The 26,428-nt window shown below is 36.8% G+C and overlaps 1 protein-coding gene across 1 annotated transcript in view; it reads left to right on the top strand.

Moving 5' to 3' along the window:
* HIBADH (3-hydroxyisobutyrate dehydrogenase) overlaps positions 1–26,428 on the top strand; it is an 86,415-nt gene that overhangs the window by 52,333 nt on the left and 7,654 nt on the right. Inside the window, exons 5-7 of the mRNA XM_064704532.1 lie at positions 17,429–17,562; positions 18,105–18,181; positions 25,125–25,281. Coding sequence (XP_064560602.1) covers positions 17,429–17,562; positions 18,105–18,181; positions 25,125–25,281 — 368 coding nt within the window. The remainder of the gene's footprint in view (positions 1–17,428; positions 17,563–18,104; positions 18,182–25,124; positions 25,282–26,428) is intronic.

The raw sequence follows: 26,428 nt of genomic DNA, 5'->3' as shown, positions 1-26,428 counted from the left end.
CAAAATGAATTGTTGCAATGCCAAAGTGCACCTTATATGTTTAGCCAAAAGTGATTAAGGAGCTGGTATTTCAGATATTGTAGCAGGTATGATTACCTTCCCTGATAAAAGCATAATGTTAGGCTGTGTTTAGCAGATCTGATTACTGTTGGTGTGTAGTCTGTGCCAATTTTAGTGATTTCTGGTTTAGAGGCTTTACTTTTATGCCAGTTGCTTAGTAGCTGGTTCAGAAGTTTAATTTCTTATGTAATTCAGAATATTAAATTCTAATTTGGAGCAGCTATTTATCTGAAATTGCATAGAGTTAAATAAACAACTATCTCCTCTCTTCATTCTTTCCTCTGTTCTCCAGGAAAAGGGAGATGCAGGTGTCATCAAAGCTGCTTTTTTGAGGTTTCTCAGTACAGAAAGCATAGATTGACTTCCTGCTGATACTCTCAATGTCTAGCCAGAGAAATTTATACCAAATACTGACCTGTATTGTTTTTCTCTGTTTTCCTTACTGAATTCCCCCCAGAACTGTAGTATGTTGATGAATAGTGGACGCAGAAGGAGCCAGAGACATACTTTGGGTACATTATCCCCCCCATTAATCTAAGAGAAGAAGCAAATTACAAAAATTAGGAGAATTTGGTGTAGGAGAATGCTCATTAGAATTAAGTCTGTATTCTGAAATAAATTGCTGTAGTTCTTTTATCCTTCCCAGTATTCCTATCATTCTTTATGACTAAAAGCCCATCTCACTGCCTGAATTACATTTGGGAACAAAGAAAAAGAATGCTTCCTAATTACCTATTTTAAGACCAGAGTTAGCACAGAAAGATTGCAGAAGAACCTCTTAAAAACCTTATTTTCTGTGTTTATGTCAAGGAAGTGCTCTTCTTCCTTCATCTACATTTCTGTGTACTTAAAAAGTTAATTTGAAACTGTAATGTTATCTCCCTGTGAAGGTACATTTATTTTTTTCTTTTCATTTAAGAGCTTTTAAAGGCATACTTTTAAAAATTATTCCAGCCACTGTTTTATCTTTTGCTAACGTTTCACAATGATCTTGGGCATTTTATAGATAGCTATAAACTCAGTAGAAAGCAAGCCAAATTACTTTTTTTATTCCATGTCCTTGCTTCCTCATTATTTTTTTGTGAGTGAGGAGGAAAAAGCAGTCTGAATCTATTGAACCGATTATATGCATGCCAAAATATTCTAGAGAATGCTTGAAAATGGGAGGGTTTGGAGTATTCTTTGTCTTCTTTCTTCAGTATTAACCATAATTGCATCTCTTCAGAGCATATGACTCAATGCATTTCTAATGCAATCTGGTTTTTCTAAATCAAAAGAATTTTTAAAAAAGTTTTTGGAAATATTAAATCAATGTGATTCAAGATGAGAAAATTGTTTGCTCTTAAGGGTGCATGCTTCTGTCCTTCCACTGTATGAATGATGTAGCTTCTCCACTTCATTTTTGGTTCTTCCTTTTGACAGTATTCCCAGACCGGATGCAGTTTCTGTCCTTCATCCTTGTCCCTCCATCCTGTAAACTATAATTGTATCTTTCCTTGATTACTACATGCACCTTCACTCTAGAGTTGATATCTGCAATTTTACTGAATTTACAATGGTTGACTTGCAAGTAAAAGCTTTCTATTTTATTTTGGTTGTTTTATTCTCTTATATGCTCCTTCTGATGAGGAAGAGTGAAAGCCACACTAGCATGGCAGGTAAATAGAGTGGGCTGAACTGCACGGTTTGGAAAGTTGTGTTTATTTGTTTGTCATCTACCTGCCTTTAGGCGAGAGGGGTAGGTCCCATTTTTCTCAAAGTTCATCAGTGAACTTTATATTGCCATTGTTATTGAAAGGTGCCATGACCTTCAAAATATTTGTGAGATGGTTTGGCAATCTGTCTGTCCACCATGGGAATTCTGGGTAAACTATTATTTAATATGAGTTGTGTATTTGATATCCTGTTTGGTGCAGAACTGCCAACTTGATGTGTCTTGTAGCACCCACTTAGCACAGTCAGGACTGTGGGGGGTTGTCACCTTAGTCTGAAGGGACTGCTCAGTTTCTGGGCTTTGGTTGTGTCAAGGAGCTGTTTAGAAAGGAGAAGAGCAAGTTCCCAATTCCCAATCCCTTGTTCCTCTTCTTCTGCAGAAGGTAAAAGGGATGAAATGAGGTTTGTTCAAACAGAACAAAAATGTGTATGGCAAACAGAGTCTCCAAGAGGGCTCACAGAATGAGTATGCAGTGAGGAATCACAGAGGCAAAGCAGCTTTGTGTAACAGGAGAGAGCTGCATGGCTTTGTGAGAGCAGATGATGAAGTCTAGCTGCAAGACTCCTAGGTGAGCTGATCTGCTGTGGACCAAGAGAGCACCGTGATTGTGAAGGTGGTCATTAGTTGCATGTAACAGAAAGTATTTTTGACATCCTAGCAGGTTTACAGTTTGTGCTTGATGGAGATCTAAATAAGAGCCCTTCTGTGTTAACTCTTCTGATTACTGGAACAGTGTCTGGAGTTGCTAGGAGTGAGCACTGTGGCTGTGCTACTGTATGGCAAACCCCTCTTTGCCTGGGCGTTTGGAGGAGGGGTGCAGAGGAGGCTTTAATGGCTGTCAGATGTTACCCTTTCGGGCGCCCTGCAGCCCGCAGTACTTGCAGCTACACAGGACAGCCTTCGCAAAACAGGCCAACACTTACTAGTCAACTGGCACACAAGAGCTGTTTGGTTTCTGAATGGAAAAGCAAAGCTTAAACATGTGTCTGTGCTGGCAGCATGAATTACTTTCCTGCTTAAGTGTCCAGAATTCCTTTATTCCTTCTTTACATTTCCAGCAGAGCTCTCAACTGGGAATTCAGACATCAGGGCTTTGTCCAAGTTTTAGTCAAGTCAGTTTGACATGTTCCTCTTTCCTTGGCTGCTAGTGGTTATAAGTCAATACTTGGAGTGTTCATTCTCATCCCACCCACAGTCATTCCATTCATATGTGGGCAGTTTTGGGGATTTCACTCAGTTTTCTTCCAGTCCCTTGTCCTGAAAATCCCTTAGCCCTTTCAGTACCAGGTGACAATGATAAAAAGTGAGGGGTGAAACCATTGTGGGTTTCATTTTAAAAGTAACTGTACTATGTTTTAACAATAAATCATAGTAGTTACTGTGCTTTTGTCAGTTAATATAACTTGACAGATAAATGCCATGTAGTCCTCCCAGCTTCAGTCTGGGTTATTTATATACTGTTATGTAGAGAATCCTGAAAAGCTGTCTGAAAAGTTTTGCATCTTTTAATAAGGCTCCTAGCCAAGTTAAATTTAAAAGACATATGGAGAATATATAGCAAGATTGTACTAACTTCATTGTGACTGGTAAAACATGTCTTTTTTTCTTGTTTTCCTGGTTTATTCTCCAAATAGAACAGAAAAAAATTAAAATTGTGTTGAGTAGGACTCTGTCATGGTACTGAATTACAAAAGAAAAGGTCTTTGCTATAAACTTAAAAAAATGGGAAAGTTGCCCTTATAGTCATGAATGGCACAAGTTTCTAATTTTCTTGAAGTGTATTAATTTTACAAAGCTCAGGTAGCTTTCTTCTGTGACCTGTGCAGCATCATTCATACAAGCTGTTTCCTATTTACAAATCAGTATCTTTATTGCCTCAGTGACCTTAGAAAAGCAAGAACAATTTCTGATCATTTCCTGATATGAATTGACAGTAGCAAGTCCTACAATAGCATATGCTAATTTTTTTATTTGTATCAACATGGGGTTTGTATTTGGACAGCCATTTTGAAATGTTTCGCTGTATATCAAAATAATAAGTCCTAATGGATTGCTTCCTGCTTGACTAGGCAAAAGTATTTATTTCTTTTTTTTTTTTTTTTAATGTATGCCCAAGCAAGTTTAAAAGAAACAGTAGAACAAAATTAAGTAGATTTGCTGTTAATGGCCTTGCTTGATAAGGTATTTATATTCTGTGTATGGTTTTATTATATATTAAATTCTGACAATAAGGTAGCTTTTCCTCTCTGAGGTCAGTAGTGTTCAGATTAATCAGGTTGACATTTCATGCCGGTGGGTCATGAACTGTTGATAATAGCATTAAATGGTGATTCACTTGCTGCAGGGAGCACAGCTCATTATCCAGTCACTATATTAAATCATCGCCACAAACAGCTAGAGTCCTGTGTGTGCCTGCACACATCTGCACACACACACACGGAAATCAGGGCGGGGATCTCTGTCCTGTAGCTATCCATTTCTGTGTTTATAGCAATTGTTAAAGCTGTTTCCAGCATGCAGTGATGATGAAAATCTTCCCATTTGGGAGACTGGAATAGTTTTTACTGAAAAATCTGTTTATGTATGAAACAGGATTGTGCCGTTTATTTTCTAGCTTCTGTCCAAAAATGGGGGATAGCTTCTTTAGCCAGTTCTGTGTTAGACAAAAGTGGAGAAAAATACATGTGCATCATTTCTACAGTGTTAGTGTTGGAAAAAAAGCAAGATGGAAAATTATAACAATGGAAATTCAAATTGCTTGTATTCATTGAGTATGAATTTTTATTTAATACTGTGTTTCAGGGGTTTCTATATTAGTTTCAGATGTGCTACTTCCTGTTAGAAACATTCATACTTTAAAAAAAAATAGATTCTGTCCTAGTTCAAAAAAAGTTGTGTCTATCATAATGGAAAATTTTTAAATAGAACACTGTCTAAATAACCTAACAGTGGCTTAACTAAGTTGAATGAGGGAAAATTCCACGCTAATGCCTAAAAGATTTTGCAGATATATGCAAATCTTACTTAATTTTAAGCTGCATTATTCTTAAATTAACTTTGAGTAAAGAGTATTGCAAGGCATGTGTCCAGCAAATAATAAGAAATGTTGAGGTTTTTTTCACCTACCTGGAGCAGAGAACTGTGGAGTTTTCCCTCTCCCTGTCTTCTGCCTCCTCCAACTGAGTCAGTGTAATTTGTTTTAGTGCAAAACTGACTGTTGTTCAAAGGCAGCATTTAGAGGCACTTCACCTTTAGGTATACACAGGCTGGCCTGAAGTGTGAGCTTCTCAAGGTCTTGGTAATTGACACTAGAAAAGTGGTTTATTTTAATAAATTATATATTTTTAGTAGAAGGCATTATGTTTAATCAGTATATAAATATTAATTACCATGAAAACCATGTTAGCCTCAGTATTAACTTTAAAACTGAGAAGTTGCGGAGTTTTCATACAGATGTACATTTTTATATATTTATATAAATGGTTACAGAGTGGGAAGCCATTTTATGAAGAAATTAGCACACTATATATTTTTAGGGAAGTTTTAAAAGCTATCTTGAAGGGTAACATTTTAAATTCCTCAAATTGCCTTTTTTTTTTTTTTTTTTTTTGAGGTTAAATAGCTGCTAAAACTGCCAAGAGAACCAGGATAACATGAAAAAGCTGTAGGCCGCTAGAGGTCACTATTTGGTAATCAACTTCTAATGAACCAGAACTGTCGAGAAGGCCAATAAATTACACTGTGGATTTTTCTAATTATGAATTCCTATTTAATCATTCAATGACAAGTTAACTGTGGCAGCGGTTCTATGTACTTTGCATACACAGTTATGTTAATGTACTATTATATTTCTTAGGATGGAGGTCCTCCATCATTAGAGCAGTTCATTACCAAAGAGTCTCTTATCTAATCATAATTACTGATTATGAGAAATAATTAACTTTGTTACCCTCTTGATTCTGTTCGTTGGCAAAATACAGTCTTTTTCTTTTCTTGTTTTTTAAATGGAGGGCCAGGCCAAGTACTGACTTTCAATACCTTTATATTACATAAAAAAGGTTAAATTGGTTTTGTGCAAAATAGCCTAGAATTGCAGCGTTGGAATACTTACAGGTAGTACAGAAAAAAGAGATACACAAGTATTGTAGTGGTTCTCCTTAAGTTGTCATTTCAGCACAGCTAAATACAAAAATGTGTTTTGTTTTGTGAAAGTACAGCATTTGGAGCATGTAAACATTTGTGAATTTAAACCATATGATTGCATATTGGCTCATCCTGAAACAATAAAAATAATAATAAAAATAGTATCTCTTCTCAAAAATATTTCCATATTAAACTTAGAATTATTTAATACATAAGGAAATATGACTCTTAATTAAATTACAAGGGTTTGAGCCCATTGTATAAGTGACATCAAATACATTTGAGAACACTGAAAAGTACATTGCATTTTAGGCTGGAGGGCAATGCTAAATCTAGTTCTTTGAAAGAAATGTACTATCTGTTTTGCAAGAGAGGTAATAATAGAATTATGTGTAGAGGATCTCTGAACAGGAAATAGAACTGGGAAAGGCCTTGAAACAAAGGGATTCTTTAAATGGAATCTTTCCAGTTTAGGCTGTTTTTCTAGCAGTTGTAACCCTGTGCTGTTGTAACTGCTTTGCCTTTCAGTGCCTTAAAGCTTCAAGAATTAACTTTGAATATGCTGAAATTAGGCAGCAGAAAGTGATTTGTTACTTTGTAGGTAATAGTTAGGCATGCTTTAAAATAAGCATGTATTTTAAAGGAGAAGCTGAAAGATAAAGAGTGTGTGGGCTCTTGACTGTATCCAGAGGCAAGATTCAACGTCAAAGTGCTTAAAAAAAGCATAGACATATCTGAAGCAGTGCACTCTGATATGGTTCAGATTGTCAGAAAAATTCTTGGTCTCATACCACCGATGACACTTGAAGGGACAGAGTTCAAAAGTTCATTAAAAAATGTTCAATGCAATCTTCACTCCTATTATTTATGCATTTCTTTCCAGTTTCGTTTGGTAAACCTCTGTCAGTTGTCCTCTCATAGACTGTACCCAAAACAGGTAATATTAAAACTTTCAGCTGAGCAGCCCTCCAGGAGAAAATACTAGAGACTGATTTATTGTAAAATTACCTGTCTGACACTTCTTTCTGGCTATATATTTCTGTTTTGTTTTAAAATTTTGTTAGATTCCTGCTATTAAATACTAGGTATTTTTTAAAATGTTGTGAATGTAAATATGCCCCTATTGATTGGGATTGGCATATGGCATTGCTACATCTTCAGCTTTTTAAGATAAACCAGAAATGCTTAAGAACATACATGCTATGATAGCCACACCAATTAAATGCTTTTTGGTTTATTTTTGTGTGTTTATTGTCTTAATTTTCTTATATGACATGAAAGGACTAATGAATGCATCAACAGAAATTTGCCTTCTTCTACAGCTGGCTTTTTAAGAAGCAGACCTTTTACTAAGAGCACTTGAACCCATACCTGTTGAATAATGCAGTTTAAATGCATATTTCAGTTGACTATATTTTTCTTTTTTAGTGATGTGCTTAATGTCTTCGTTATTCCGAAAAAAAAACATGCCATGTTTTGTTTGGTTTAGGGGCCTATAGGAATGTAATATGATAAAATCATAAAGTACTGAAGTGTTTCAAGTATTTCTTATTTGTAAAAGAGGATTGGTATCTTGTTAGAGTTGTACTAATACTGGAGAAACAGGCAATAATATTAAATATCCCTGGTTTGTTTTTTCTTGATGGTTCTTGTTTTGCTGTTATAATGAAGGGGTTTCTTCAGCTTTTATGTAACTATTCCACAGAACTATGTAAACATAGTTGCATTTTGCTGTGGGGTTAAGGTAGAATGTGCAAGTATTTTATACTTTCCAGAGATATTCAAGTCCAAATAGCAAAATCTGCAAACCTGGTGACATACAGCTGACTGCTTTTTATGATTTAAAGTGCTTAACAAGACTGGCCACACATATGATTTTGTTGGTCCTGCATTTGCATGTACGTTGTTCAGTCAAAATGGATGAGATGAGAAGCTGTGATGACAAGGTGGATTGCTGGATCTGTTTGTGGCTTTTGGTTATTCCATGCAAACATTAAGCTTCTGGAGGCTTGATGTTCATTTTGGTATTATCTGTGAACTTGAGTTAGAACAACTAACTGTAAGAATATAAAAATCACTTTTCTTGGATTCTGCCTTCTTTTTTTCAAAGAGAACTTCATAAATTTCTATCCCTTTGAGTTTTTTCTTCTATAGTCACACAACAGTCTGTTTTCTGGTTGGTGATGATCTGCATAGAGTAGAAGCTTTTCAAGAAGGTGAGATTATGATGATACTGGAGATGCAGCTCTTCCCTCTTTCTAACACTCGACAAAAATTATTCTTGATTTTGCACTACGTGATTAGGATAAAGTTTTATTTCTAGGACTTGAAGCCTCATCGGTCAAGATTGGCTCTGCTGAATTTTAGTTGTGTGGAGGATTAACAGTGGCCCACATAGTGGAGGGACTGCATGCATGTTCATGTTTAATTTTTGAACTTCTCCTAAAAGACCAGAATTTCAAGCAGTAGTGCTGGCTGAGATTTGTTTTCTTTGAAGAAGGAGTATTTTTTTTGTTTCTTTTGTATTCAGTATATCACATGTATTTGATGCTGTGCTTGCTCAGAACCCAGAAACAGTTAATCAGACAGCTCAGTGTCAGGTGCTCCACATTTGGACTGTCTGAAATCTGTTTTGAAATTTTGGGATCTTGTATATGTGGAATGTATTGCTTCTGTTCATCCCTGGCTGTAGAGCCTTCTTGCTAATGTTCAGATAAAAAATTAGATACTTGTTTTGAATTGTGCTGAGCTCTGTGCATGTAGTTTTGCTGTCCACAACTGTAAATACATGCACCTGTTGTTGTTAAGTTTTCATATTTCTGTATAGGTCTGCAGGTGAGATTTAGACCATATATCTAAATATTAGTGTTGTGTACAGGAGTAGCTAAGTCTGGTACTCCAGCAATACCAAAAGGATATTTCTGTTGTCTTTGATTTTGTGGTGGATTATAGGTCAAAGGTGGAGAATGGGAAAGATGACTGTCATGAACTGCTGTTTCTTAATGTTTTTAATACAATATTTTGGGTAAAAATAAGCAGATAAGTTGATCAATCATACTATATTTCCTTTCTTATTGCATTGCTGTTAACCTTTTTACTTGCTAACTTTTCAAGTGCTTTGATATTTCTCTTTGACATTACAATGACTAGAACTAAATGTAGTGCTTTTTAAAAAATGTTACAGACAGAACAATTTCATCAGGCCTTTCAGCTTGTATTTCTGTTGAAAAAGTTGAAGTATCTTATGTGTGCATTTGCCTTTTGCAACTTATTTTCTTTGGCTGATCCCTTGGAGGCATCAGTTGCTACTTAATACCATCTCGTAAAATTTTCCTCGTGCATCCCTCTCATATTAAACTGCCACAACAACAGCTTCTAGTTTTTGCGTGATTTATTGAGAGGACATATTCTTTTCTGTGTTTTGGCATCATTCTATAATACATCTAAAACAAATTTAATGTCTTTATTCCACCATCCATGGCCAAGTTCAAGTACAAATCCCTATACAAACCTACTCAGGCCTTCTACTAAAAACATAAAGCTTCTCATTATAATTTTGGCTATTTTGTTTAATCAGTTGTTTATTCTTCCACTACTTTCTACCTTCCGTTTCTGATTATTTTTACATATTTTTTCTGTTCCCAAAAGGGATATCCTCTTCTACTGTAACAGATGTATGTACCTATTGTTTATATGCATGTATCCTTACGATTCATGTAAATCCCTAAATATGTTTTCCTTGAGGCCACCAAGTATCCGTGGATATTCAGCAGCACTTCTCAGATTAGCATGTAGGACTGGAAAGTTTGGAACTGGCTTTGTCTTTGGACAGCACCTAGCAAAATTGGGACTCAACTGTGACAGCAAGTGGAATGCTGAGGAAAGGCTCTTAGAGCAGTCTCTGCCTGCATCTCTTCTACCTTCATATTATTCTGGGAGACAAAATCTGTTTAATTACGCCTGTCATGCTGGGCTGCCCGGAACAGGTAGCATATTGCTCACCTCTCTTGCATCTTTCTTTCAGTGTCTACTACTGCTAGGAAAATAGCTGCATGGAGCATTAATGCTGATGCACACAATTTGATCCACTCGTCTTCATTCTTGCCAGTGCTTGTGGGAGAGGGGGTGGAGGAGGAGGAGGAGGGAATTATTATTCTGCTGCTGACACAGGGAGAATGAGAGTGGCTTGATGCAACAGAAGATTATGTTCCCTGAGGATAAACAAACAGAAGGAGATAAATTAGGAGAGAGGATAATGCTGTTAATATGTGCATTCCTTAATTCTGATCCAGTTTTTCAAATCATATGATTTCACAGAGGTTAGAAATTTACTTAATACCTGTAAACCATCTCTTCAAGTTTACCTTTCAGATTGTGGAGTAGTGTTTTGAGTTGGCATTTGAGATGCACAAATTTGCTTATAAACAGGAATTGTAAGTAGTAATATGAATATCACGTGAGGGAAAAATAATAATGTGCACATCACCATCCCTTCCTTAATTTAAAAGAAAAAAAAACAAAACAAGTTTGGTCCTCTGGACTTTTTCACAATACTGTTTGTTAGGAAGTCAGGGCAGCTTTTTCCTTGCAATCTTCTTGTTGCTTTTTCAGCAGAAGCTGGGCCATTGTGATATTTATCTGAATTCAAACAAGGCTAATTAAAAGAGCTGCTGACAGTTGTTGTGATCTGACTTTGACTGGAGCTTGATGGTCATTATGGGTAAATAATGAACTAGGTCTGCAAATGTAGCAGCTGCCAACTTGGGATAGAAGAACAGCTATTGCGTCCAATTTAAGGATCTATCGACCGCTTCCTTTTCCCTGCAGATCTTCTTCCTAGCAGAAAACTAATGTTTTATACTGCTTTGTTTTGTGGTTTCAGCTATTTCTAATATAGTCTATAATTTCCTCTTAAATATTTAACCTAGTCCATTATTAGCTTTCAGAGTTAACAACTTTTCCATTGGGCTTTCTTTGCATTTTTATTTTGTTTTGTTTTGTGGGTGGGTTTTTTGCAGTTTGTTTTTATGTACAATGTAACTGCTTAAATAATGATGATCATGTGTATTTAATTTGCCTGTTGCTGCAGAATAAAAATCCACTGGGTTTTTTTCTCTGTACAGCCATAATCTCACAAATTGTATAATTTGATTATGCCGTAAAAGAGATGTTTCTACTTCCTTAAGCATGCTTTTGTCTGGATTAATATTTGAGTGCTTTTTGTATAAATCTTGAAATCACTGACCTGAACCTCCATTTCCATTTTTGCTCAAAATCACTAGCTTATGAGGTATGGTGATGCGAAGCTCTATTTGTCAGAAGAGAGAAACAGCAATGACTTTCATTAAGGGGCACTTCTAAGTACGTTGTCGCTTCATCGTGAGCTTTGCCTTGTCCAGTTAGCAAGTAGGAAAGGTACCTTAAAGGGAAAATGGCAAATTTTAATAATAGATTTATTCAGCTTTCTTCTGGCATTATAAATGCGGTACAAACCACAGAATTTTATATACAGAAGAACTTGCATCCACCCAGCATTTGCTCAGCTGCCATTAGAAAAGGCGGCGTGCATTATGTAAAATGTACGGAGGCACTTGTGCATTAGTGCATAATGCAGCAGAACTAGGGATCTTGCTGGGAAGAAATGATCCCAAGCGTGCCCCTAAAAGACAAGTCTTGCTTTGAGCTATAATGATGAAAAATTGCCCATTTATTTGTGTCTTTGTGTTTCAGCAAAAACGAAACTTGGGCTCGTTGACTGTCGCGCTGCCGCAGGGGTTTTGTGCACGTTTGTGTGCGTCCGCGGGCACGGGCGTTTCTGTGCCTCTTGGAAAGGCCAGCGATACGTTAACAAGGGGTTATGTTATGCTGGTTTATGTTAAACCAGATCACCCCCTAACATGTGCAGAGCCATTCATCTGTGTCACCAAAACCCAAGAGAACATCTGACATGGACTTCGAAACAGAAACAGTGATCACTTACAAATCAAACATGGCACGCTCTAAACCGATTGTGCACGGCAATCTTTTCGAGAAAGGACAACTAATTGAACATGATAAAGTGTAAAGTTAATTAACACCCTTAAATTTGTTGATTACTTTCACGGGATTATATTGTTCGTTGAGGAGCAGCTTTCTGTCCCAGCTGTCGCCTTTTTAGCGAATGTCGCTGGTAAACAATAGAGACACCATAACAAGTCGTAAATGGTCCCTGTGACAGCAGCCCCTTGTGAGGCTGCATCTGTAGAAAATGATTAGAACAATTGCATTTTAAAGACGGCTCACATTGCAGCCCGGTCCCATCGGTCCTCTTCTTTATCTCTGCTGATGGCAGACTGGTTACAACATTTAAGTTCTTTTGAGCAAATTAAGTGATTTACTGTGTTTTAGTTATAAGGCAGCAGAATAGCTTCATAGGTCTAGCTTTGAGGCTGATTTTTGTAATAGGGAGAAACACAAGCCCTTGGAGTGACAGTGTGCTGTGGGGGTTTTTTTCTGAGTCTGTTCCATTTACTTGTTTCCTGAAAATATATTGATGATGGCAGATATTGTCTAAGAAGCAAGTAGAAAACATTGATACCTTACTTATATTTTATAAAATAACTAGTTTCTTCATGGTTATTTTAAGTTTATGGTATGGCTTTAAATATTCTTTTATTTCCACTAGGGATTTATAGCGGATTTTGCCTTTACATGCCTTTTAATTGGTTTTAGATTTATATATGTAGCAAAACAATAGTAACCTTTTCAGTTAATCTTTCCTTGTGTATCTTGGTTTAACTTTTCGTGAGTTCCAAAGACAAAGTATTTCGTGTGAGCTGGCAGGTACTTAAAAAAATCTGCTTAGTCCTTAAAAATACACACTCACACAAGGTACACAGATGCAACCTCTCAAGCTCAGCCTATGTGAAAGAGAGCAAACATGACAAGAACCTGCTTGTTTGAGGCAGCTACAGTCACTTAAACTGCATTTTAAAAAAATTAATCCGAATAAAAGACCAGTGTTCCCTTGCACTTCCCAAAGTGGAACAGGCAAAGCCTCAACTCCTGTGCTTGAAGGTGCAACACTGTAAAACAAGATAGAGGATTAAAACGTTAGCAATGCTCTTCTTGTTTGCTTTTTTTTTTAATCTAGTTTAGATCAAAAATTAGTCGTTATAATTGCAGCTAAATGTTGAGTAGAGAAATAACAAAATAGATGATTTTTTGCTGAAGCTTCTTGATATTACAGCCTTCATCTCTTACTTGTCCTTCAGAGGTTGAAACAGCTCAGTTCATATAATTTTGGCCTCAACTTTGTCAGCAATGACTTTTTTTATCTGCAGGTGCAGTGCAACAGTGGATTAAATATGTTGGCACAGGGATGTACTTTGGTGCATTGTCTTTCCAGCAGCATTCCTGTTTTCAGCATTGCCACTGTGAGGGTGCTGTAATGCACAGCCTTACAATATCACTTCTTTTTAACTCATCTGCCCTCTGTTCTTACAGAAATGTAATAAAACTGAAACCAAAAGCAGATAATTTCATATAACACCTTTACATTAACATCTCTTTTCTAGCAAATTGTGTTCTTAATAATAAGCAAACTGATAGAAACTAAGAGGTTTTAATGATGTAGTTGTAGAACTAAGACCTTTCTGGTTTTTGGTTTTTTTTTTGGCACTGGAAACATCAGTGGCAAATTTCTAGGCTTTTTGCAGCAACGTGAAATGCTGTTTAAATAAGTATGGGAAAGTGAATACAGACGGTCAGCATGTCTGTCAAATGAGGCTGCTTGGACTGGATACTAAAACTTGACATCATCTTCAGACTGTTCCAGGGTGGTTACAACCAGTTCCTGTTGTCATATGAGGGCTTCTAAGTTTCCATTCCTATTTTTGTCTGAAATGTTGAACTTAAGAACTGCTCTGTATGAGGTTCACTGAGCAATCCATTGGCAATCAAATGAGAAGCACCTGGATTGAACTTACCCCACAAGTAGCACAGCCAGATGTGACAGGATGCTTTGAAGTGCAGTTCTTTATATACCTTTTTTGGTAAAAAACTTAGTTTTGCAGATCTTCATCCAAAACCTGCTCGTACACAAGTGGAAAGCCCATCTCCAAGTGGATATGCCATACTGCAGTGCTACTCTGTAACTTCTCACCAGATTTTTTCCCAGAGTCATTTTCTTGCAATCCCCTCAGCTAGCTAAATCTCTTGTATTTTTCTGCAATCTTATTCCTGTCAGTTTATATCTCTGGGACAAACTCTGGTGCTGTTGGGAGCAACAGACTTGGAGTTGATCTGCTGGTGTGACGACCTTGCAGGATTTTGCATATAGGTGTGGGTGATCATCCTAGAGAAACCAAGTTTAAGAGTGCAGCCGTGGGCTCCAGCAGTCTTGCTTTGCAGCAGAGGAGGAAATCTTAACACATGCTATTTGTAGATACTGTTTCTCTGAAAACTATTCCCCAAGGATGTGAGGAGACTTTTTGTATTTTAGAAAGAACAGATAGATTTTTAAAACTTTTTACCCTCACAGCAGTGGTACATAAAACATTATCTTATGTGGTAAAACTTCTTTAAAAAAATCAAAATATGAAAAATAATAGTTAGCATATTTAAATTGCATTAGCTGCTCTGCATCTCCATTGCTATCTTTAGTGTTAAAAACTGATAATACTTAACTGGCTTGTGTTGTTGGTATGGAAGCTGTGATTGTGAAAGAAGGCTGTGCATTCTTGTATAATGATTTTTTAATTTCTATTTTTAGCTGAAGTTACAGTTCTTGTACTCCTAGACTCCATGCCAAATGTTTTTTAATTGCCAGTCTTAAAATTTTGCTGTGTTGCTCGTTTGATTTTGATAAAATAGCAGATCGTTGGCAAGGACTCTAGATGATAAAATCTACCATGAAGTAAATAGGTTTTTGTTTTTAAAACAAGAATTTTCCAAGCCTTCTGCATTATACAACAAATTGGTCTCTTCTTTCTACTTAACTAATTTATTTTTGCTTCTTGAAATGTGTTTGAACAAGTGAGAGAGTGCAGCTGTCAGAAGATTAACCAGCTGAAAACTATTGTCAGCATTAATTTTGCTCTAATAAATGAATCTCTGAAGCTATTTAGCAGTCTGTAATCTAGATACAAGGCTATTGACCTATGATGGATAGTACTGGATTTTGTTTGTAAGCTTTGACTTAAATTGTCTACTTAATTTGCTGCAGGTCAGATCACAGGATTAGTGGTAAAGGCCATTATGTGGTTTGAATAAAAATAGCTAGAGGAATGGAATGAAAATCATTGTGTTTATTAATGTAGCAATCTTTGCGGTCATGTACATAGTGAACTGGTAGCCAAAAAGACAACAATGACCTGTTTGTGCTAGCTAGTTTGGGCTTTGCTCTTTGCCCAGTTCCTGTGAGTTGCCTGGAGAGGAGTTGTTCAATTGAGATCAAGGATTGGCTGAAAATTGGGTGTCTCTCAACCTGGGCAGGAAGATCTTCACTGCTGTATATATTTCAGTGCCTCAGCAGTGTTCTGTGTACAGACCAATTGTTTCATTAAAGCTGTGGGTCTGAGCTCTTCTGGATGCTCCAGTTCTGGACTTAATAGCACAAGAAAGACACAGATTTACTGGAGTGAGCCCAGCTAAGGGCCCTGAAGATGACAAAGGGTCTGGAGCATCTTTCATATTAAGAGAGACTGAGAGAGCTGAGAGTGTTTAGCATGAAGGGAAGGCACAGGGAGATCTTATTAATGTGTGTAAAGACCTGATGGGATAGAATTAAGTAAAGGAGCTACACTCTCCTCAGTAGTGCCCTGTGACAGGACAGGAGTCACAAATCAAAACTCAAGAAATTCCATCTGAAGCACAAGAAAACACTTTTTTTTTACTGTGAGAGTAGGCAAAGAGTGGAAGAAGTTACCTAGAGAGGCTGTGGAGTCTCCATCCTTGGAGACACTCGAAGACTGACTGGACACAGTCCTGAGGCATCATGCCTCAGCTGGCCCTTGTTGAGCAGGGGATTGAATGATCATGAGAGGTCACTTTCAAGCCCAGAAATCTTGTGATTTTAGGTTCTAATATAGACTGAGCAGGTCATCACTGGGAGCATCTTTACAGTTGCCTAGTTTTGCATAATTGGTGGGTATTTACTCTTTTTGAGACTTTTGATCTGTAAAATTTGTCTGCAATTCTTCAATGACTGAAAAAGATAGTAGATGTTGAAAGGCAGGATGGACTTGCAAGATACAGAAAGGGGCATTTGTAGACATAGCCACATAGAGCGCTTGCACACAGTGAGAGTATCAGTTGAAATTTTTATCGAAAAGGAAAACAAAAAATTCAACAAATTTGCCAGTGTGAAAAGCTGCAGTGTTACTATCCTTGATGCTGTAAACAAAGTCCAAAACTGACCACTTCCTTAGCTGTGGTAAGCACTTTGGAGCACTGTACCTAATTGAGCATGTTTGATTTGAAAGTCAGTTGTTATCTGCAGCTGTACGCCCTAACCAGCTAATGTCTGATGCATAGAACAGAAAATTTATTGTGGCTCTGCTTCTTGCCAGAGTGAAAATTAGTGAGGAAGCTGATCTGTTCATCAGTTTAGGCCGAATTTTCCTAGCAGTTATACCCATTAAATACCAGGGGTGAGGAAGTTAGGGATGTAAGAGTAATTCATATTAGAATTAAGCTTCTTTTAAGGAATAGAATATTTCATGGTGTGGAGGTAATATCACATGAAAAATTTGCCAGTGTTGTGCTTAGGAACTGTATATTCAAAGAACTGTGGTGTGTGTTTACTGAACTGTTCTAAAGACAAGACAGACTTCAGGAATACAACTGGGAGTAGTGTGTGCTTGTGTGTGTGTATTAACAATTTTTACATTGTCTTTATGTAATAATTGCATCTTTGTAAATACATTAAGTTTATGTGGGAGCTAACTTAAAGCTTCTCAGATTAAGGAGACTTTTGCTTCAGATTAAGAACATCATAAACTGCAGAAATTCAGAAGACTTGGTTTTATATGCTTGTGTCTTTTAGCTGTTCAATCATGTGAAATTCAGGAAGCACTGGTAAAAATTAGCCTAGGTTTAGAGAGGCTGATAAAAGCAGAGCTATCTTCGAGCAGTAGTTTGTTAATGGTTGTATGTGAAGAGTAGTTTGACAAAAGAGAAATTTTATTTAGCAATTCAGACAGCATGAATTTTGTGGAGCGCAAAGTTGCAGGAAAAGTTGATTGTTTCTTTGTATAAACTATAAAAAGTGACTGCCAGTTTTATGCAAGTCTTATGACTTTTCTGCTAGTGTGCCTGAAAGATAAGGTGATTTTATCTCCATCAGATGTTTCAGAATTTAGATTGCTGATCCTTTGAGTACTAGGAATGTAGTGTTACTTTTACATAGAATTTGAGAGGTTCGTCGTAAGTGAAGTATTTTGCATCATCAGACCCTTACTGGTAAGAGAAACTGCCTAATTTTTGAGGCTTTTAAATAGTATTATTAAATCCAATGTTATCTTGATTCAGGTGTTGGAGCTGCTCGAGCTGGAAACCTTACTTTCATGGTTGGTGGAGTGGAACAAGAATTTAATGCTGCCAAAGAGTTGCTGACATGCATGGGTTCCAATGTGGTTTACTGTGGAGAGGTTGGAACCGGACAGGTAATGCTTTCTGAGGGGCTAATAGCTATCTCAGTCTTTCCTTTTTCTGGCTTTTTATTTATTGATGCCTATTCTTTTACTCAAGAACTAAATGCTTGATAATATATCTTCATTGTTGTTTGTTTGTCTCTAACCTTGTGTTTCTAAATAATGTCATGGAACTTTTGTCCAGTATGTTGTGTAACTTAGTATAAAAATCTGACTGACATTTCTCCACACTGGCCTGTTGAGATGATACTTCTTAGGGAAAAGACATTTTGATTTTGTTTCATCTGAATTTAGATTTACTGGATGTTCTGAAGAACAAAGAGCTCCTACATGGCATGTATGCTAACTGAACAGTACTAAGAAAAAAGGTATTTTTTAATCTGTAAAGGAGCCATGGAGCAACTTTCATTAACTTTGTGCTGTCACAGATCTAAGTTTACTCTAGAAGAAAGCTGCCAGAACATACTTGATCATATTGTCCTGAGCCTAGTGGATTCCTGTATGTTAGTTCTGTGAAAATGCATAAAATAATTGATGGTTTCGCATGTTTTCAGGCTGCAAAGATCTGCAACAACATGCTCTTGGCCATCAGTATGATTGGAACTGCTGAGGCTATGAATCTTGGAATCAGGTTGGTTTGATTTTTGTGGTGGATTGAACACCTCAAAAACATTTTTTCCATTACAGTTTTTATGTATTATGGTTGACTTCTGCTGAGACAATGATTAAAAGAAATAGGTAAACTTGTGCCAGAAGTTGTCTTACAAAGCCATGAACAGGCTGAAGGGATTATTTAACTAAAGGAGGCGTTTTCAGCATGGAAATATTCTTTTGTATTGGCTGCATAGGTTGTTACATTCTGCATCTGAAGTTATTTATTTGTTCTGCTGTAGTGCAGCCTGCAATAATGTTTGTCTTTCATGATAAACATCCAGAGCTGATATAGAGGTAAGTTTTTGTGTGTATTCTAAACTGATGTACAATCTATTCAGAATATTATACTCACATATGGCTCTCATTGGCTTTGTTTATTTCTTAAATTATAAAGTGAAACTTTACTACAGTGTGTATATCAAACTAAGATGAAAGCATAAAACAGAACATCTACCTTTCTTTGACTTTATGAGAGCACTTTGTCCTAATTGCCAAAACTCCTAGTTTGTCAGAAAGCTGCAGTATACTGCTACTAGACTCTTGCCAGTGCTGGCTGCCATTTCTTTTCTAGGATGTGCTACATCTAACTTTTAAGTGACATCATATTTGAGCAAAATTATTTTTATTTTTTAATTGTGATGTATTTATTCTGCTGGGGTCTTTGTCATTTTGTTTTATTTTCCAATTGAGTGCGTGCAAGTACACGTTCAGGATCAAGGTATTTGAACCTTTAATAAATTCTTGTCGCCAAATCAAAATAATTTGCAAATTTATAGACAGAGAAGTCCTGTGTTTGAAGAGATTATCTTGCAATTGTGTATCTTTCAGGGGCTTTTCATGAATTATTTATCTGCACAGTTGCATCCTTAAAATTTGCCTGCTAAAACTACAGATACTGTAGGTACTTATCAGCTAGGCTCAACTGTGTTCATGTGAATTTGATACGCTATAAAAACAGCAAGAGGGCATCAAATGCTTAAATAAATTTAAAAAAAAAACACCTACATATGCACACATACACAGGACAATGTAATGGATTCACATTTCCTCTTAATTACCATATCAAGATGCAGTTGTTTTATTGAATTGCCCTTGTCTCAGATGTTAGACTGTCTTGACCTATTAAGTTGTCATGTTGTAATTGAGATAAAAGAGGAATTTGCTTTGCATCAGTGCTAATTGGTTTATCAATATCCTGTACCATTTACATTTTAAAATTGAGAGTCTGTAATATACTGAAGCATGTCTGCATCAAGCCATAATAAAACCAGTAGCATTGTTTACAACTTTTTAAATCCAGTGTTATCCAGAAAGCTTGCATTGGGTTCTGCTTTAAGTCATGATTTGCTTAATAAGGCACATGCAACTAATTTTTTGTTACAGTTTTATCTACATTTGTAGGAATGACTAAAATAAAATCAAGAGGTTTGGAAGAGGGGTATTCTGGGGCGTGTAAGCCCTATGAAGAGTAAGTTGATGTCTGCAGTCATTGTAGCTTGAAGGTATTTAGAATTTTTTCCTTTTCCACTTTAAATTTTGGCTGAATCTGTATTCATCATTTGTGAGCAAAAGTCCAATGTAAAAGTAACAATCTATAAGCCTCCCTGCCTTACTATTAAGGTTATCAAGAGGAACTATATTTATTGTAGAAAAAACCTGCTAATTTTAAACAAAGTATAGAAAGGGCAGAATCTCATATAGTCAAAAACTGCATGAAGTTTATGACAGAGGTGGTTATTTAAAGCCTTAAGAAGTAATTTAGAATCCTTGCATTTATTTTATTTAGTGTGATTTAGAATTTGAGAAGATGACTTCTGCTTATGACTAGAATAAGTGCTATCCACTTGGAGTGTGTAAAAATTTCTAATGTAGAAGTTTACAGTTGTCATTCCAATTATTAGAAGTTTTGCTATATTAATAATTTTAGGAAGTTTTTTTCTACTCTGTAGCTCAAAGGATAGTGTGGCTGCCTGCTCTGAAGAGAGTAGGAAGCTGAACCTGGTTTATTAGATTGATGCATATTTGGTGAAGAAAGTCTTTGACTTTGACTTAATAATGATAAAGGATACTGAAAATTTAAAAATTTAGAATAGGAATTTTGGAACTTAGATGTGTTCTCAACTTTCATATAGAATATAAAATGTCTTTATGTCATGCATTGTGTATATCTGCTGCATCATTTACATTGAGTTCTAGGGACTTTGAATAATTAATTATTCAAAATACTGCTGTCAGAACTAGATGTAGCTACAGGATCATATTACAACACCTTCCATGAATTCTAATATATACTCTAAACTTAAGTCTTCAAAGAACTATTAATATCACTTCTTCTCTAATGTTTTCATAAACCATGCAGTCTAAATTTTCATTTTCTGAAGTAGTTAGAGTCACTGGTTTAGTAATTTCATATTTTTAAATTATTGTTTTATTTCTTTTCTATTTGAAATTAGAGAATTTTTCCAAGCTTCAACATAAGTAGCAAATAGAATATGATGAGGAAGAAAGAAAACTGACATTTATGAACAAAAACTCCACAATAAACTCCCAGAAAAATAGGCCATATTGCCATGTACTTTTGCATTTATATTTCACTTACTTTACTCGAACATCATCTTTATTTACTAATAAAGATATCCATTTTCTCTCAAAGTTATTTGGATTAAATTGCATAAATACTTTTTTAACATATTCCTATCCATAGTTCTGACCAATGAAATGCATGTTATGTTCAGTTTTTCCATTACTTTCCTGATGATTTATGAATGTTACCAGTAAAAGTTAAAAGGTGTGGCAAACGTTGCGGAAATGAATTCACATTGTCATTTATATTTTCTTTTCTTTCTAGCATGTTAATGCAACTTGTCAGTATAAAAATCTTGAGCACATTTTGCTGTGCAGTTTTACAAGTAGTGTGCATATTGCAAAATACTGACTTGCTGTGTCAAACTGACACACAGAGTACATGCAAACTGCATAAATCAGAAGTACAAACGTGAAGTGATACTGTCCACAGTCAGAAAACATTTTTCTTTTTCATTTTGCTGATCATCTCAGTGCCAGTAACTTTGTTCTGCTGAGCCCTGAGCTCCAGTAAAACAATTTCTAATACTAGCAAAATAAAACTCAGAAGTGAAATATTGCTGATAGCTGGTTTGTGTTTAGGTCAGATGGAAGTCGCTGCCTGACAGACAGTTTGCGGTCCCATCAGAAACTGCCTGCAAAGACTCAAGGAAGGGCTTATGTGGTGACACAAGACAGGACAAGGTTGCTTAATGTGGTTGGGATGAAAGGGACCAGGAGAGCGGTAAAGGCTCTATGGCAATAACTTCGCTGCAAAATGAATTTGTACTTCCAATAGCAGAGAAAATCATCTCTGAGGAGGGACTGCAGTGCCGCCCAGTTTATACCAAAAGCTGCAAATACAGCTCCTTCCTAAGCAATTTTACTCCATGGATTTGTGCCCACCTGGTTTTTTTAGATAAATAGAGTGAAAAGACAGTAAAAGAATTTTTATTCTTGTGCTAAGTTTAAATGTAGTCTCAGTCTCTAGATCTGGTTTCTGTGAGCACCCCTGAGCTATGGATATAAGACATGAGCAGAAATGAGAGTTGACAGAGTAGAGAGGAGCATGTCCAACAGGCTGAGGAATAATTAGCCCTGGACACTTCCCCGCTGCAAAATTTAGAAAGAGTACCTTGAAAAAGAACTCCAAGGTGTGCTTCTGCTGTCTTTGGCATGGGACTATAGCTAAGTCTCATGAAGGTTAGTAATGGCATTGGAGAGCACTTACCTTGTTTAAAACACCAATGGCAAAGTAATTTTTAACTGTGGTAGATGGATTGCAAGGTTCATCTTGAATATTTTCACCTTTATACAGTGTTTACCCAAGGCAACTTGAGATGGGAAACTCTCGAGTTCAGCTACTTCAGTTATTACACCTTAAAATGAGACAGGATGGATCTTTCTTGTGAGACACTGTTTTAATTTCTGCATCCCTTCAGACTGAGCTTTTGAAGGAGTGTATGAAAAATTCAGGCTGAAGCTTTATTAGAGCTCAGCAAAACCTGAGTTTTGAGCTGTGGTGTGAAGGGATCCTATTTTGATCTTTTTTTTTTTTTTTTAGTATGTGCATCTATTGCTTAGTTTTTGCAGTTCACTTCATTAGGAATGTTATTGAAGAAGCATTGATTTGAGGGAGAAATTGTTTTTGTTCTATTATAAGTAGAGTTAATACATGAGCTTCTTTTCTGCTTATAAGGGAGAAGAACATTTTGGTAATTGTAAATTCACACACACATGCACAAGCTCTTGCCATGTCCAATGGCAAGTTGTTATGGGGACTGGCAGACTGTCATCATTTTGATAGCTTGAGCAGTATATCTCCTGAACAGCAGTGGAGCTCTTATGCAGAGAGTATCGTATGTTCCCAGCCAATTTACAGGGAAACAGCAATAACATTTTATCATGGTTGAGAGCCCAGTAGCTGCTTCCTATTAAACTTGCCCTTTCAGATACCTGTCTTGGATTAATTTGTTGATTTCAAATGGAAACTCAGTCTTCTCCACTGAAGCATGACTTTCTAGGATAGACTCTTGCTGAATGACAATTACTGTATATTCTGGCTGGTTTCAGACCATTACAAGCTTTGGGCACAGTGGAAGACAGAGGACTTCTTCAGTAACTGATTTTAATATATGTCTAATTTTAACTGTCAGTTATATATGCACCAGTGGATGAATCTTCAGAAAGATGAAATGCAAAGCACTTCTAACTTGCTCTTATTAATGATACACTTGCTGCAAAGGAGAAAAAAAAATAGATTCAGGTCTCCTAAAGAGAAGCTGCATGGTGTTTAAGAGCTATGAATTTTGAAGAAGCAGGGATACAAACTGACACTATCTTCCTTTTTCTTTTCCCAGAGCAAAAATATGTCAGATCTAGTGCAAGACAGTATTTTACATATCTGTATAATGCATGCATATCTGTTAAAGTATACTTTCACAGAGAGGTAGTTGGAACACTGTAAAAAGAGCATTCTTTGGGAGGGTTATATGTGTTTTGAAATAATAAGCTCTCTGTCTTGCAGTATACTCACAGCTATAATTGCAGGCCTCTCCATGCAGTTGGATATAGCACGAGCAGGCACTACATTGGTAAAAATACTAATCTGGGTGTAACAATGATAAAGAAACAGACAAGTCAAGAGATTTGTTTGAGGGGGAAAAAAGCAACCTCTGTATATTTGAAAGCTCAGGCTTTGCATGCTCCCAGTGTGGGTTTTTTTTATTAAAACAATTAAAGCCATTATTTGGAGTGGCTCTTGATGAAGGCTTTTATGGTGAGGACTTTGATGCACTATGCACAATAAAGTACTGTGAAAACATATTGGTGCTGGAAAACACAGTTTGTATTTTTAAATAAATTATCATTATAAGCATTCAGTTGAATCAGAGGGTTGGAAAAAAAAATGGGGAAGAGCATAAAGCTTGATCCCATTTAGGCCAGCGGAGACTTTCCATTGAATTCCAGGGTCTGCTGCAGCAAATAATAAATGAAAGTGCACAGCAGTACTGCTAAAAAGCTGTCTGAAATACAGAAAATTATCTTGCTTAGTATTAGGAAGGCAGACTTGCAGGACACAGTGCCACTGTAGGAGTAGGAGCCATGCTGTAGGGTTGACTATGTTAAATGTAGTTTTTCAAATCCAGAATGCCTACTGGAATAGATAGATATGCATTTTAGCAACTGTTCCACTGGTGAAGAGCTTTTCTCATCTACAAATTAAAACTTTGAGCGCTACTGTGTCTGGAAGCACTGTTAGGCTGTGGGGAATCTGCAAAAGTCTGTGATGTGAGATCTAACATAAAAAACATTGAAATTTATTTAAATAAACTTTGTGGAAGGTTGTGATATATCCCTTTTAAAATGTCCTTTTCTCATCTTGAATTGTTACTGGAGATAGTTCCCTTGCTTTCTCTTTTGTCCTGTGTGTAGCTGAACATTTGGACAATGCCAGATAAACTGCTGCTGCTTGTCCTTGGTATTAATGCAATTGATGTAAAATTACACTTGCAACTTATTATCAGCATAAACGGGAATTCATAAGAGGGTTAATTTTGTAAAATATTGAAGAATTTTCAGGGTCTGAACTGAGCAGCAGTTTATGCCATCCTCTCCATGGTAGAACAAATGACGTTTCTACTTGGACAAGCTTTGTTTTATCGGGATCAGTAACCTTATCAGCAGCTGACCCAGAACTATAATATATGTTTGTGAATAGATAACATATGTCACAGTGAAATGCAGACTTGCCTCATAAGCAGGAGCATATAATGAAGATTTAATAATAGCAAAGACAAGAATGCACAGCTGTATGTGGCGGTGAAGTTTTTTTGTTAAGTGCAGCATTTTTATCACATTATTAGAGCAGAATCAATTGCGGTATCGTGTTTACTTCAGAAATGCACTAGTGTTCACATATAAACGCATTGCACAACCGTTTTCATGTTGCCACACTTGCTTGTGAATTTTTGACTTCATTCAGAGAATATTTTTATATGAAGAACAAGTATGTGACCTAGTAGGTAGCAGAACAGGGAATGCCTGTCAGTAATTGAAATACAAGGTAACTATTGTTCTCAAAGGACCTTTAATTTGCTTGCGCTTTCAAAATTGCTAGGTGAAGAGGATTTTCTTAGTGCAAAAGGAAAAAAGCTTTGAAAACCTACTGCTTAAATGGCGGATTGATGCTTTTTAATTTAAGATATGGCATCCCTGCCCCCAATATCAATACTCTGTCATTTTTCATGACTTATAATAAAGGGAGAGGAATGATAGTAGGGTTCTAAGATATAAAACAAGTCACCCATGTCTTGTGCGTTTTGACATTAACACTTCTCTTCTTTGACCTTTGACAGATTAGGCCTTGACCCAAAGCTTCTGGCCAAAATCCTAAATATGAGCTCAGGTCGCTGTTGGTCAAGCGATACATACAACCCTGTTCCTGGAGTGATGGAAGGAGTACCCTCATCCAACAATTATCAAGGTGGCTTTGGAACAACACTCATGGCTAAGGTACATAAGACTTGCATGTCAAGTATGTGCAATTGCTTCTCTCTGGGCTTCCAGCAAACGGTCTTTTCAGTGAAAACTTGTGAATACAGGATAATATATAGGCATGAATAGAGGGGAACTGAGCTCTTCTTGTAGCTCTGAATTAATGAGTTATTTACAGGGCTTTTCCTTAGTCTCCAGCTTTTTTCTAGCCACTATTACTGCTGAGCCACTCAGTGAGATTATCTGCATGATCTTTTTGAGTTCTGCCTTAATAAAGGAGTCCCAATGGACCTGTGAATATAGTGAGCAAACCATTTTGGTGACTCTTGCATGACTGGTCTAGAATTTAGGAGCCTAAGTTCAAGATAGAATTCAAGAGAGAGCACTGGAAATCCAAGTGACTCAATTAGGTGCTGATAGTGGCATAAGCATCTCAGATTTTGGGCCCACTCTCTTCCAGATACCATTAACTGTGCTCCTGGGCATCTCTAGCAAGCCCTTCCTTGCAGAGCCAATTGCTTGTGTGCATGTCCTTTTGCCTAAGGCCATCTGGAATGCAGAAAGCAACCCATGTGACCACAGACTGATCTCCTGCAGGTTTCTGCATCGTTCTGTGAGCTCTCCTGGATTGTCTTAGCTGGTGACAGAAGAAGGGCTTCTCATGAGTAATTACATAGTAATCTAAATTGCTTGTCCACAAAGTGGGAGATCTGGGGTTTAGGTCCTTCTCGGTAGTAGGAATTTGAAGACCTACTGTTATCCCATACCAGGAGGATGCACTTACTGCCATGCCCTTGGTTTTTCCAAGAAAAGCACTGTCCTGAGTCACTCTGTGGTCAGGAAAGCAAAGCTTTTAGAGGCCAAAGAGCAAGGAGGTCAGAGCTTTGCATCCCACTGATAGGACACACAGCTGGAGGAAGGAGATAGAGAACTCTGACTCTTGAACTACTTCTTCACTGAGAACAATGATTGCCTAAGGTAAATTATAAAATCAGCTCTGGAAGAGATGTCTCATCTAAGTGCATGAAATAATTCTGCACTGAATATCCATTTCATGGAGATACTGTCCTGAGGGAGGCATTTGGGTTCATACAGGATAGGTTTTATGCATACCACTTTATTGAGTGCTCCCAACCTCTTAGGCATTCTGTCCATTTTCAGCTCT

Source organism: Zonotrichia leucophrys, chromosome 2, assembly GCF_028769735.1.
Source record: "Zonotrichia leucophrys gambelii isolate GWCS_2022_RI chromosome 2, RI_Zleu_2.0, whole genome shotgun sequence".
In the NCBI taxonomy this organism is placed as follows: domain Eukaryota; kingdom Metazoa; phylum Chordata; class Aves; order Passeriformes; family Passerellidae; genus Zonotrichia; species Zonotrichia leucophrys.
Note: the sequence above shows the minus strand (reverse complement) of the source record. Positions and strands in the feature narration are given on the sequence as shown.